This window comes from Grammomys surdaster, unplaced genomic scaffold (assembly GCF_004785775.1).
Source record: "Grammomys surdaster isolate TR1022 unplaced genomic scaffold, NIH_TR_1.0 133, whole genome shotgun sequence".
In the NCBI taxonomy this organism is placed as follows: domain Eukaryota; kingdom Metazoa; phylum Chordata; class Mammalia; order Rodentia; family Muridae; genus Grammomys; species Grammomys surdaster.
The window spans coordinates 3,170,370-3,182,299 of record NW_021604591.1 but is presented as its reverse complement, the minus strand read 5'-3'; the positions used below and the strand labels follow the sequence as shown (position 1 = coordinate 3,182,299).

General features: G+C 49.2%; 1 protein-coding gene and 1 pseudogene across 1 annotated transcript in view; both read left to right on the top strand.

Annotated features, from left to right (window-relative positions):
- Positions 1–1,294: 1,294 nt before the first annotated feature.
- Positions 1,295–11,930, top strand: part of Vax2 (ventral anterior homeobox 2) — a 25,320-nt gene continuing 14,684 nt past the window's right edge. Inside the window, exon 1 of the mRNA XM_028762252.1 lies at positions 1,295–1,541. Within this exon, the coding sequence (XP_028618085.1) occupies positions 1,295–1,541 (247 nt within the window). The remainder of the gene's footprint in view (positions 1,542–11,930) is intronic.
- LOC114617011 lies at positions 11,445–11,545 on the top strand (annotated as a pseudogene).

Below are 11,930 nucleotides of genomic sequence, written 5' to 3'. Positions count from 1 at the left end.
AGACAGACCCCACACGCCCACCCCTGGTGGTCACAGACACCTTCAACCAGATCTTGGGACCTCCTCAAGTGCCTTGGCTTGGACCCACACCAAGCATTTGGCTCACCCCTAGTATCTGGTTTATTCCAGATCTGCAAGTGGAAGAAGGGGAGAGTCTGAGGGATTGAGGAATAGGGATACCGGCCTTAAAAGAAGGAGCCATAGACCCTCGGTTACACATACACCTTCTCAATCTTTTCCCCAAACCTCTTTTAAAGCTGAGCCAAATGCAATGAGACTGGTCCCCACACCTCCTGACGCTGTCTAAACAAACAGAAGACAGATTCTGCAGAACGTGTAGCCAGGAAGACACCTCAAAGCTCCAGGCTCCTGTCTACGGCCCCGTTCGGGGCCGACACTGAAAGTGCGAGAAAAAACCCGAGCTCAGTCTTATTCTTTAGGTGTCAGTCCCGGGAGTAACAACCTCAGAGTTTCGGGAGAGCCCAGTAATTGCTCCTGGCAGAACAACCTGGCAGTCTGCCTGTCCAGCTCGGCACCTCAGCCCCGCTGGGGAAAGTGCATTGGACTTCCGGGCTTGTCTGGCGAAACTCGTGGGGATCCCCACAATAGGTGGCCGTTCTGTGTGCCTGAGTGTGAGTGTGGGCTTGGCTGGGGCACGGGCGCCCTGAACCCCAGGCCTACACCCCACTCTCCACCCCGCCCCCACCGCATCAAGTTCTGGAGCCCAGCAAACCTCCTGTTTTCTGCCGGGTCGAGCCGGGTCGCCTTCTTAGAGCTCTGGGTTATCCATCAAGCGGAGCCAGTCTGAAAGCTAGGTGCATTTCTCTGGGGATACAGGGAACAGAGAGAAGAGGGGCGAGAAGGACCAATGAATGGGAAGTAATAAAGTTTATGAGCGGGTGTGGGGCGGTCTTCTGTACCACGGGGCCGTCCAGTTTCCCACTGCCAGGCTCTAAACACCGCCCCACGCGAGGAGGCGCGAAGACACCGCCCCCTCCCCTTCTCCACATTTCTCTTTCCCTCCTATCCCTCCTCCTTCTCCTCTTTCCCTCCCCTCGTCTCTCTTCCCCTCACCCCCTCCTCCTCTTTTCCTCCGGAACAACCTCCCTTTGCGCTGCGCCTTCTAGATCCACCCAGAGTCCTAGAACCCCAGCTCGCGCCCAATCGCAGACGGGGGCGGGGCCTGTAGAGGGGCGGGGCCGATGGAGGAAGGGGTGGGGAGGGGCAGGGAAGGACCTGCTACCCGGAGCTAGGACTGGCGGCTGCTGTGGCCCAGGCAGCAGTGGCGGCGGGCATGGGCGATGGGGGCGCGGAGCGGGACCGCGGCCCCAAGCGCCGGGAGGAGCCTGGTGGCCGCAGCGGGCGTCACGGAGAGCACCGCGGAGCGGAAGATTTGCGTGCTGACACAGGTAGCGCGAGTCCGAGGGAGATTGCTGGAACCTCCGCCTCCAGCCCTGCAGGCTCCAGGGAGAGCGGCGGGGACAGCGACGGACAGCAGGCGCTCGGTGAGACGGACCACTGCCGCCGCATCCTGGTACGAGGTAAGGGGACAGCCGCAGCTTTGATTGCCTGGGCCACCAGGCTGCCTTTCTTGGGGCCTCCGACCTCCCTCCAGCGTCCATCTCTCAGTTCGTATACTGGTTCATTCATTCTGCAGTTCATCCTGTAAATACTCCGAGTGCCTATTGTGTGCGGGACACTGAGCTGAACGCGGGGGACAAAGCAGGGGGCTGGAAGGAGTCCTTGTTTCTCTGTCCTGCAGTTTGTTCTGCTGGGCCAGTGCTCTCTCTCTAGGCCCATCCCGGCTGGTTGTGTAGTTAGGACACAAATCAGTTGGAGAAGCCCGACATCGAGAGCCAGGGCCTCCGCGCTGGGGTTCTCAGAGCAAGGGCGGAGAAAGTCACGCGCGCGCTGTAGGGACAGGATTGGGAGGGACCCGAGTGGGCAGCTGCTGAAGAAGGCTGGGCCACCACGCAGGCGGTCGGATGGCTTCCCCGCCTCTGTCCAGCCTTATTTCCCAGCACCTGGCCTTGCGTGGGCTGATGCTCAGAGATGGCTGAGTGGGCAGTAGAGTAGGCTGCCCTGCCGCGGCTCCGCTGCTCCAGTTCCCACTCGCTGGGATGCCGCCGACTCCGGCGTTCCTCCGCCTGGCCTGGCTGACGCTTTCTTCCTCGGATCCACCGGCCCTCACCCGGAGTCCGAGCCCCTTCACCCTCCACCCCCCCGCGGCGAACTTGCATTCACAGCACTCTCAGGCCGGTCGTTCATCCAGATCCAGGTCTCAGTGCCAGTATCCTGGGTCTGGGCCTCTCCCAGGTAGATACTTGGAGAAAGAAGTCTCGGGTCCTGCGGTCAACTGGATCCCAGGCCTGAGGCCTGTTGTTTTCCGCCATCCTGGGGTTTCGGATTCACTCACTTGGCTTCCCCTAGCTGCCTCACGCAGGCCTCAGGAGGCCACCGACTGTAGCCAACTTTCTTTTACCCAGAAAAACCTAGGTTTCTCTCACCCAAGTCTCGAATAGAGCAAGTGGAGTACAACTTTCCTGAACCCCAACACCATCACCGTGTGAGTGGCTCTGGGGATCTGAGACCCAGCTAGGGCAGGGCATGGAAGTACAGGAAGCTCTCTTGAATTGAGACTCCGCCGGCAGGGACCCTGCATAAAGGAACACTCCTGGGAATAGGTGTGGTCATTCGAAGGCTGGGTGGCTACTGCCATTCTAGGGACCCGTTTGGTGATGTAAGGCAGTTACACCACTAGGAATCCCGGCAGGTGTGGGGACTTGTCGGTTACGTGGGGTTAATATGAATCCCATTTTGTCATTCTAAGGGGTTCTAAGGGCAGGGAGTGACCACCAGTTGAATTTCGTTGAGGAAATCTGCAAGGCTTCCAGAAAGGAAGACGGAGCCTATATGACTCTTAGGTGAAGGACCTCACCAGTACTCTGGTCAGGATGGCTGAGTTCTGAGCCCAAACACCACCCTTCTCCATTCTACCAACCTTTATGTAGAACAAATAAATCTTGTTCATGGGCATCGGTGGTGCAGAGGTGAGAGTAAAAAGTGGCCCTCCATCCTCTAGAGTAGAGCCATTTAAGTCAAGCAGAGACATGCTGGTTTGCCCAGATTCATCTTCAGGGGTATACTTTTATAATATACCCTAGGTAATTCCCTAACATTTTAAAAATATAATGGAAATATTAAACACGAATACAGTTATCCACTGGACTGAAATAAAAGCAAATGCAGAACTCGCAAATCCCTTTGCCCTTCCCCCATTGAATGACGAGGCTGTTATTACAGGCCTGAAATGCCCAGGACGTCATTTACCTCTAATCCCTCCTGGACAGGGTCACCCGTGTCAGTCAGTCGCTGCTCAGTTACTCGAAGCCCCACCACAGCTAAGGGTAGAGGCTTCCATAAGTAAAGCCAATCTAACATTGGGGAAGGCAAGCCTTCATTGTCCAAAGTGAACAGCCCTCCCGCCATTCCATAGCCCATTTTACCCTGTCCTATGGTCCTCTGAATCCATCTCCCTCATATATCCTAAGGAAGCCATTAAAAGATACAGGGGAGAGGTTGCTGGGGTGGAAGGCTCTCCTAAGAAGTGGCCCCACCCTCTCCACTTCTTTTCACCCTCCTTCCCACGCTGGGTGTGGGATTGGTTGAGAGTGGCTTTTACTACTAGAAAGGCCAAGCACAGCTGGAGGCAGAGGTGAGCAGAGTTGGTGCCTCACCTCCTACCTCCGTGATGATTTCCTCATCTCCCGGAAGCGTGCTAAGGATCCACAGTGCTGTCCGGAGCACAGAAAACACTCTGCAGGCTCTCCATAAACGTTTGTGGAAGGAAGGAGTGTGTAGCACTGGAGTGACCTACAGATCCTGTCTAATGCATGGGTTGGTGTGACTTGTTAGTCAGAAGCTTCTCTTAATTACCCCCCAGCGCACACACACACACACACACACACACACATACACACACCACACGGCCCCAGGGAATGAGTTGCTATAGAAAGCCAGCAGTTTAGAGGTAAAGAATCAGCTGATAAAGGAGAAGCAGACCATCTTGCAAAGAGAGAGGTTGCGGGGTGGGGAAGCACTGAGGCCCTCCTCAGTCCTCTGAGTAGTCCTGCTTGGCCAATGTCTCAGATTTCCTCTGAGAATACAAAGCTGGGAGCCTGGGAAGACCCCCTGTTCTGCTCACCATGCCTTCAAAATGGAGGCGTTGTCTCCGGCTGCTGGCATAAGCACTGTGTCACCAAGATGACTTCCATAGTGAGGCTTCTTCCAGGACACCACAGTCTCTAGGGCATCCCATCCCCTGGTCAAGGAGGGGCAGTGTGGAAAGAACCTTTGTTTGTTTGTTTGTTTTGGAAGGGGCTCACCAACGCAGTCAGGAAGCCTACGGAAGGAATGGGGCCTTCAACTCTAATCTCACCCCTCAGTTCGCCAACCCTACGCTGAGTCTTTTAGTGGAGCGGGGTTGGGACAGGCAGAGGAAGAGGGGAAAGTGTAGTTCACACATCCCTGCAATTGATAACCCAAGCCTGCCTTTGCCTCAGACCCTGGTGCTTTCCGTAGTAATCTGGAAGAGAATTCAACTGATTTTGATACACCTGCAAAGGCTCCACAGTTTTATGGTCAATGCCAAGAGACATCAATAATCTGCTCTGTCAGGGGTGCCACTTGGAGCCTGCTGCCTCCTCAGCAGGTCTCCAAACAGTCGTCAAGACGCCCCTTTCCCGCCTCCCACAGCCTTTGCGAGTTCTGTCTCCGAATGGCAGATCCTTCCTAGGAGTACCGGTCATCCACCCGGGTAGTCACCCACTCGGTTAAAAGGCTCTGGAGAGGAAGCTGGACACATGAGCCCGGTACTCAGAGGTCCACGGGGTCCCCCCCACCCAGAAGAGCGAGCCTTTGACTTGAAATAGCTTAAACCTTGACCTGAGAACGATTTGGCCGATTTGGCCGTTCAAAACCTTCAGCCAGCCGTGACGGAGCAACCAGAAGAATGGTCACTTGGAGCTGGCCCCTGAGCCTGGGAGACCTCCAGGCTTCAGGCCTGGTCTTTCTGAGCAGGCGCTGTGCAGCAAACCCCAGGCCGCGATGGACTGCAGGGAGCTGGGCAAAGCCCCAACCAATCCTGGGCCTCTGAGGTCTCCACATCTCAGTCTGTGGATACGTTCGGAAAGCTTGTCCCGCACACGCCGGAAACATACGTTCAGAAAATGGCACTTTGGGAAATTTTGAAGATTATTTTCATTTTTAAATTTTTTAGTATTTGCGAGGAGTCCTTTTAAAATTTCTCAGCCGTTGCTTCGTTTTGTATTTCGTTTCACCACTATTTCGTTTGTGGATGATGGCCGAAGACCCACATTCTCACCGCTGGTCCGCGCCGCCCTTGATTTGGGTCTGTATTTCCCCCTCTATGTTCTAACCACCCTCCCACTCCACAGAAAACTGAAGCAGATGGCAGAACGTGGCATTGCTGGGCTCTTCCGCCCAAGCCTCATTTTCAGAGAACTGTGGGGACGAGTTAAAGGCTCTGTTCTCTCGAGCTCTCTTCTCCTGCACAGGCACGGTGGATCCCCACATCACCCAACGACTGGGCGCTGAGGACAAATCTTTGGAATGCTGTAACTGGGAGTGTGGTTGGGTGAGGCTGGGGAGATCGAGATATAGGCGGGCTCGCCTCCAAACTCATCTTCATGATTAGACACCATCCATGAGATCCCGTAGGCCTAGACGCCATTGCTCAACTGCCTCTGCCTCGGGTTTCTCTCCTGATTGGATATATTTCTCCAATTCCATTTTAATCAGGGGCGACAGGGGGAGTCTGTGAGGTTTTTTGTTTTGGTTTGTTTTTGTTGTTGTTGTTTGTTTTGTTTCCCTTCTTTTTTCTGTTTAATATGAGAAATTGAGAGGACCTGATTCTCCTGAGATCCAGAGACTGTGAAGGCTCCTGTTCTGCACCGTAGGCCTGACGAAAGGCGCGGAGGCCAGCAAGCCCTTCCCCGAGACCCAGGGAGCCAGGCTTGGCCTCCCTTGAATCCGGAATTGCGATTAGGGTTCTTCCTCCTCCTGCAGATGCCTGGGACTTCCAGCGGCCTGGACACTGTGTAGAGGGGGCAGCGAGCCTTGGGGATCTGGCCTTCCTGGCCAAGGATGAACGCAAGCAATCAAGTCCAGGGAGAGGTTGTGAGCTGAAGCCGGGTGTCCCCCTAAAGAGGCAGTGCCTTCTCAAACCCTTTGCTCTCAGAACTGTGAACGCTTTTCTTCTTGGCTCCGTCCACAGAAACCAATGTGCACCCCTGTGTACCTGAATGATCGAACCTACATTGTATTTTAGCCTGGAGATTCTCTGTCTCTTAAGATTCACGGCTGCAAAACTGTCCCCGCACTGGACTCCTGGATCGTGCAGCGAGGGAGGGGGTGTCAGGAGAGCAGGGGCCAGACTCCTGGATTTCTTGAGTGCCCGTGGAACCTGAGTAAAAGGTGAACACCATGTGTACTAAGCCTGAGCCATTTTTCCGTTCTCAGCTCACAATAGGCACTCAAACATTTGTCAAATAAATGAAAAAAAGACCGCTTGTTACAATCACCTATTTTCCAGGCATGAGAAGGTTAGTGACCACTCTCCCAAACGAAGGTTCTGAAGTTCCTTTTTGTTTTGGCGTTATACATTCCTGTGGACTGGAGGAACACGCAACTTAGCTGTTAAAACGTGAGATCGACCGCATCTTATTTTTAAATTTTCTAATTTGAGAATCGCTAAAAACTAAGACTGAATAACCTTAAGTTTTTTCATGTGCACCTCCTGTGTACCTGTGCGTGTGTGCGTGAGTGCGTGCTTGTGTATGTGTTTATGTGTGTAAAAGAGAGGGGGGAGAGGAGAGAGAGAGAGAGAGAGAGAGAGAGAGAGAGAGAGAGAGAGAGAGTTCTGTTCATAAGGCCGGGAAACCATAGAGGAGTCTATTGCAAGGTCTTAGGAAGCGCAGAGCTGCAGTGGATGCTTCAGTGAAGTTCGACTAGAAAAATAGTCAAAACTAATTGGCCAGAGTGGTGGCCGGTTGGTAATGCCAGCACACTATGGGAGGTAGAGACAGGCAGATTGCCTCAGTTCAACGGCAGCCTTGAAGTCTACCAAAAAAGAAAAAATTAAAACAAACCAGAACAACAACAAAAATCTAAGAACAAATTAGCTAAAACTACTAGATAAATCTGCATCCCAACTACCCAGAAGATGCAGTGGCTTAGAAAAAAAGGAGTCCTCAAGGTCCAGCTTAGGCAGGCCACACTCAACTTCATGGAGTAGCAGGCTTTCATTACAGAATGCACACTCACAGGAAAACAGAACCGGAGGCAAAGACCGCCAGAAGCCACCTCCCTACCCTGTGTGTCCTTCCAGGCTCTTTCCCTATGTTATTTTGAAACTCACCTTTAAAATTTTTAAACTGCCGTAGGCATTTGCAGTTCCAACAGCTCTGTGTCCCTTGACAGTGCTGTAAGCTAATTAAGTAATGTGGGAAGGACCTGCACTTGATCTAATTTAGTATAAATACCGTGAAATGAATTCCTAAGCCCCTGGCTCTGTGTAGATTTTTTAATGTTGCAGTGAACTAAGTTCCTAGCAGCAAATGTGATGATTTGAGAGGCCTGCATGATATTTAAATTATTTCATTTAATTGCCAAGTGGGGAATTCATCTAAACTTTCTTCACACATACCCGTTTGTTTATTTTACTGTGTTTTGTGTGTGTGTATGTGTGTGTGAGTGCAGTGTGTGTGTGTGTTCACTCTTGTGAGGTCTGAGGACAAGTGTCAAGAGCCTGAGTCTGAGTCCTGAGGAAAGAACCAGGTTGTTTTCACCCAGATCTCTGCCTAGAATCTGTTGAGCCTTCTCAGCACCCCCTAACCCCCACCTCCCTTTTAATCTCTAAGGTAAAAGCCCTTTTTTAGCAGTGCCTGTGGTTGGACAGCAGCAATTTTTATTACCTTGTAATCCACTCTTTTAGATCATTTGTGTTCTTGTACATCTATACAGCTATGTGTTTATTTTCCTTCTCCCACATTTTAGATATAAAGAGTCCTTGCCTGTATTTAACAAACGTATGGTGTTTCTTTGGATGGCTATCTGTCACATAGCTAGTGCACTACTGATGGACATTGCGCTATTGCTGTTGCATACCTGCTGCAGTAAATAAACTTGATTGTTTTCTTTTGTTATTTCTACTTGATGGATATATTCTTTGAAGAAATTCCTCAAAGTGGGTTACTAGGTCAAAGGTTGTCTATGTTTATAATTTGAAAGATAATTCCAATCTGCTCTTGGTGGTGACAATTTATGTTCCTACCAAGAATGCAGGACAGTTACTTTTTCCATATCCCCTCTGCCTCTTTGCACCCCAGGTGCTGGGCAAGCCCCCTAGGTTTTGTCCATACCCCCTCTACACTTCAGGTGCTGGGAAAGCCCCTTAGGTTCTGAACTGTTTTCCTAGCCCTTTCTCTTGACTTATTTTACTTTGTTAAGTTTGTTGATTTAGGGTGAGTTTGTTCTTGCTAAATATTTTACAATTTTATTCCTCTCTGTCTTTCTGTCTCTGTCTGTCTGTCTGTCTGTCTGTCTATCCTCTCTGTCTCTCTCTGTCTCTCTCTCTCTCTCTGCCTCTCTCTCTCTCTCTCTCTTTCTCTCTCTCTGCCAAAAGAGGTTACTGGACCCCCTAGAGCTGGACTACAGACTACAGAGAGTTGTGACCAAGGAACCACCATTTAGTCCTTTGCTAGAACAGTATGCTCTTTCTACAAGAGAATAATATGTACTCTTAACTGGTTTTTACATTTATTTTATTTATTGTTTGCCTGTGTGAGTGTTTGGAGGTCAGGGTCTGCTCTCTCTGCTTTGCAGAACCCAGGGACAGAACCCAGGGGAAGGTCCTCAGGCTTGGCAGCAAAGCACTTTGACCATCTGCTGGGCCTGGGTTTCCACAGTTTAAAACAGTCTGTGTATGTACCCCAGACTGGACTAAAATTCATTATGTAGCTAAGGTTGATCTTAAATTCTGGATTCTCTGTCTCCACTTCCCCATTGTATGTAAGAGCTACCACATCTGGCCTGTTTGCATGTAGATAGATTATTCTGAAAAAAAAATCTAGAAATCCACACCTCTACCTTTGCCCATCCCTAACATTGTGGATCTTTGGGAGTTTGTCAATGAAGCTGCGAGTGTTCCCACGCCTGTGAGCCCAGCAGTGGCTCCTCTGCTGCTGAGTGCTGACTGAGTGCTGACTGAGTGCTGACTGAGTGCTGCTGAGTGCTGCTGAGTGCCGACTCTTCCTTTGACAGTGTTTTCAAATGTTCCCTTGGCTCTTGGCGATTCTGTGTTATAGTCTCCCCATTGCTTTCAATGTTATTGTGGTTGTTCTAGTTTACAGCTTGCTTCTCAATTTTGTGATGGCCTTTGCTTTCTGAGACGTATGATGCCTTTTCAATCATAAAATAGCCACATGTGGAGAGAAGCCCCTTAGTTTCCTGCATGATCTACGTCTACTGCAAGGATGTCTCCAGTAACTGGAAAACGTAAGCCTATGAGTTATGTATGCAAAATCATGCAACGTTTTCACAAACTCCTTTTCTCGTTTAACAAATATTGTGTGGAAATATGTCTAGAATGTCTTCTTTCCTTTTTGAATAAATTATACATTGTGCCATTGTGTGTAGCTGGCATGTTATTTTTTTTAACTAATTTCCTATTGATGAGTATTCATGTTGGGTCTTTTTCTTTTTTACAATGCTAAAGTGTGTGTGTGTGTGTGTGTGTGTGTGTGTGTGTGTGTGTGTGTAAGATGAGTGGGAATGTGAGTGCACATGCCCTGAGTGCCTAGTGCAAGTACATGCAGCGGTCAGAGAAGGACAAGACATGTTGTCCTCTATCCCTTCCTGTCTATTGCCTTGAGACAGGGTCTCTCACTGAACTGGAAGCTTGACATTTTGCCATTTCTGTCAGATCCGCTGGCTGGTGAGTTCAGATCCACTTGCCTCTGCCCTCAAGTGCTAGGGTTTCGGGCACAAACCAGCTTAGCTTTCTTTGTGGGTGCTGGGGACTCAAACTTAGGTCCCTGAGCTTTCAGAACAAGTGCTCTTGACAGCCAGCCATCTCCCCAGCCCCAAGGCTGCATCTTAATTTAAACAATTAGTTTTTTTAAAAAAAATATTATTTTGGAAAATATAGTAGCAAGTGAGATCTTTCATTATATTAAAGAATTATTGCCTAGGTTTTGCTATCATTTTTATTTTGCTTTGTTTTAAAACAGTGTCTATCCCTGAATTTGCAGTAAGTCTCCTGCCTCAGACTCCTGGGTGCTGGAGTTGCAGGTGACCCCACCGTACCTGACATAGGTTAGTTTTGTTGCCGTAACAGTACTCTGGTTAAATTTCTTAGAGGAGTCTTTTGTGGGTGAAGTGACATGATGTTTTGTTTAAAAATGTGGCCATACCAAAGAAATAGGACTGTCCCTGCCATGATGACAGTGAACACTGGGGACAGTGCTATCTGTTGTACTGTTCTCTTTATTTCTGTATGTGCTTGAAACCATCATAACAAAATATCTACAATAATTGAAATCATTTCACAGGTCATGGTATGGTTACAATTACAAGATAAATTCTTAGAAGCAAAATTCTAAGAACACAACAAAGCCATTATAGGTATTTATATATTTTATGCTAAAACATCCTAGCTCATGTTCCCAGCAAGCAAAAATACACAAGTAATTCACTGCTTCCTTCCAACTGAGGTCATTCTTTGGCTTTTAGAGTAAAATCTTTTCAAGTGAACAAACAAACAAACAAAACCACAGTTTTCCACTGCTGGTGAGGTTAGACCTGTCTTACTCCCTATTCTGCATTTTAATTTTTTCTACTGTGCATTTAATTATTTACGTGTTGAATTGGCTTCCGTTATTTTGAGTTTGGAAGAGCAATTTTTTTTTAATTTAAGATTACTTATTTTGTGTGTGTGCATGTTTTGCCTGCCTGTATGTACGTGTGCCTACGAATGCCTTCGAGCCACCGTGTGGGTGCTGGTGGTGGGACTGGGGCCCTTGCTAGAAAAGTAGAGCTGTCGGTGGCTGAGCCTCCCCAGCCCTGAGAGGCTGTTTATACACTAAGGAAACAATCCCTCTGTCTGTGGCTTGTGTTGCAGACATCCCTCAGGCCCTTTTCTTCTTTAAAATCTTTCTGAGATTTATTTTGTGTGTGAATCAGAGTTGAAACTGTCATCACATTTAATGACTGTGTCCTTTGGGGATTCTAGATTTTAGTCCCTGATTAGCCGTGGAGGAAGGGAGGGAGGGAGGGAGGTTGGTCTCAGGACCGAAATTGTGGAGGGATGAATCAGATCCACACAGCCACACGTAAACACTTATCACTTATGAAAATGGTGCTGGGTGTGGCATCAGCACACACACACTAAAATTGGAAAGCACAGGGATTAGCATGGCCCCTGTGCAAGGGTGACATTAACACTTGTAAAGCATTTCATATATTTTTTTAATGTTTATTTTATTTATGAGTACACTGTAGCTGTCTTCAGACACACCAGAAGAGGGCATTCAATCTCATTACGGATGGTTGTGAGCCACCATGTGGTTGCTGGGATTTGAACTCAGGACCTCTGGAAGAGCAGTCAGTGCTCTTAACCTTTGAGCCATCTCTCCAGCCCCTATTTTTTTTTTTTTAAAGGAAGAGGCCGGGCAGTGGTGGCGCTGCTGGGTGGTGGTGGCGCACGCCTTTAATCCCAGCACTTGGGAGGCAGAGGCAGGTGGATTTCTGAGTTCGAGGCCAGCCTGGTCTACAGAGTAAGTTCCAGGACAGCCAGGGCTACACAGAGAAACCCTGTCTTGAAAAACCAAAAAAAAAAAAAAAAAAAAAAA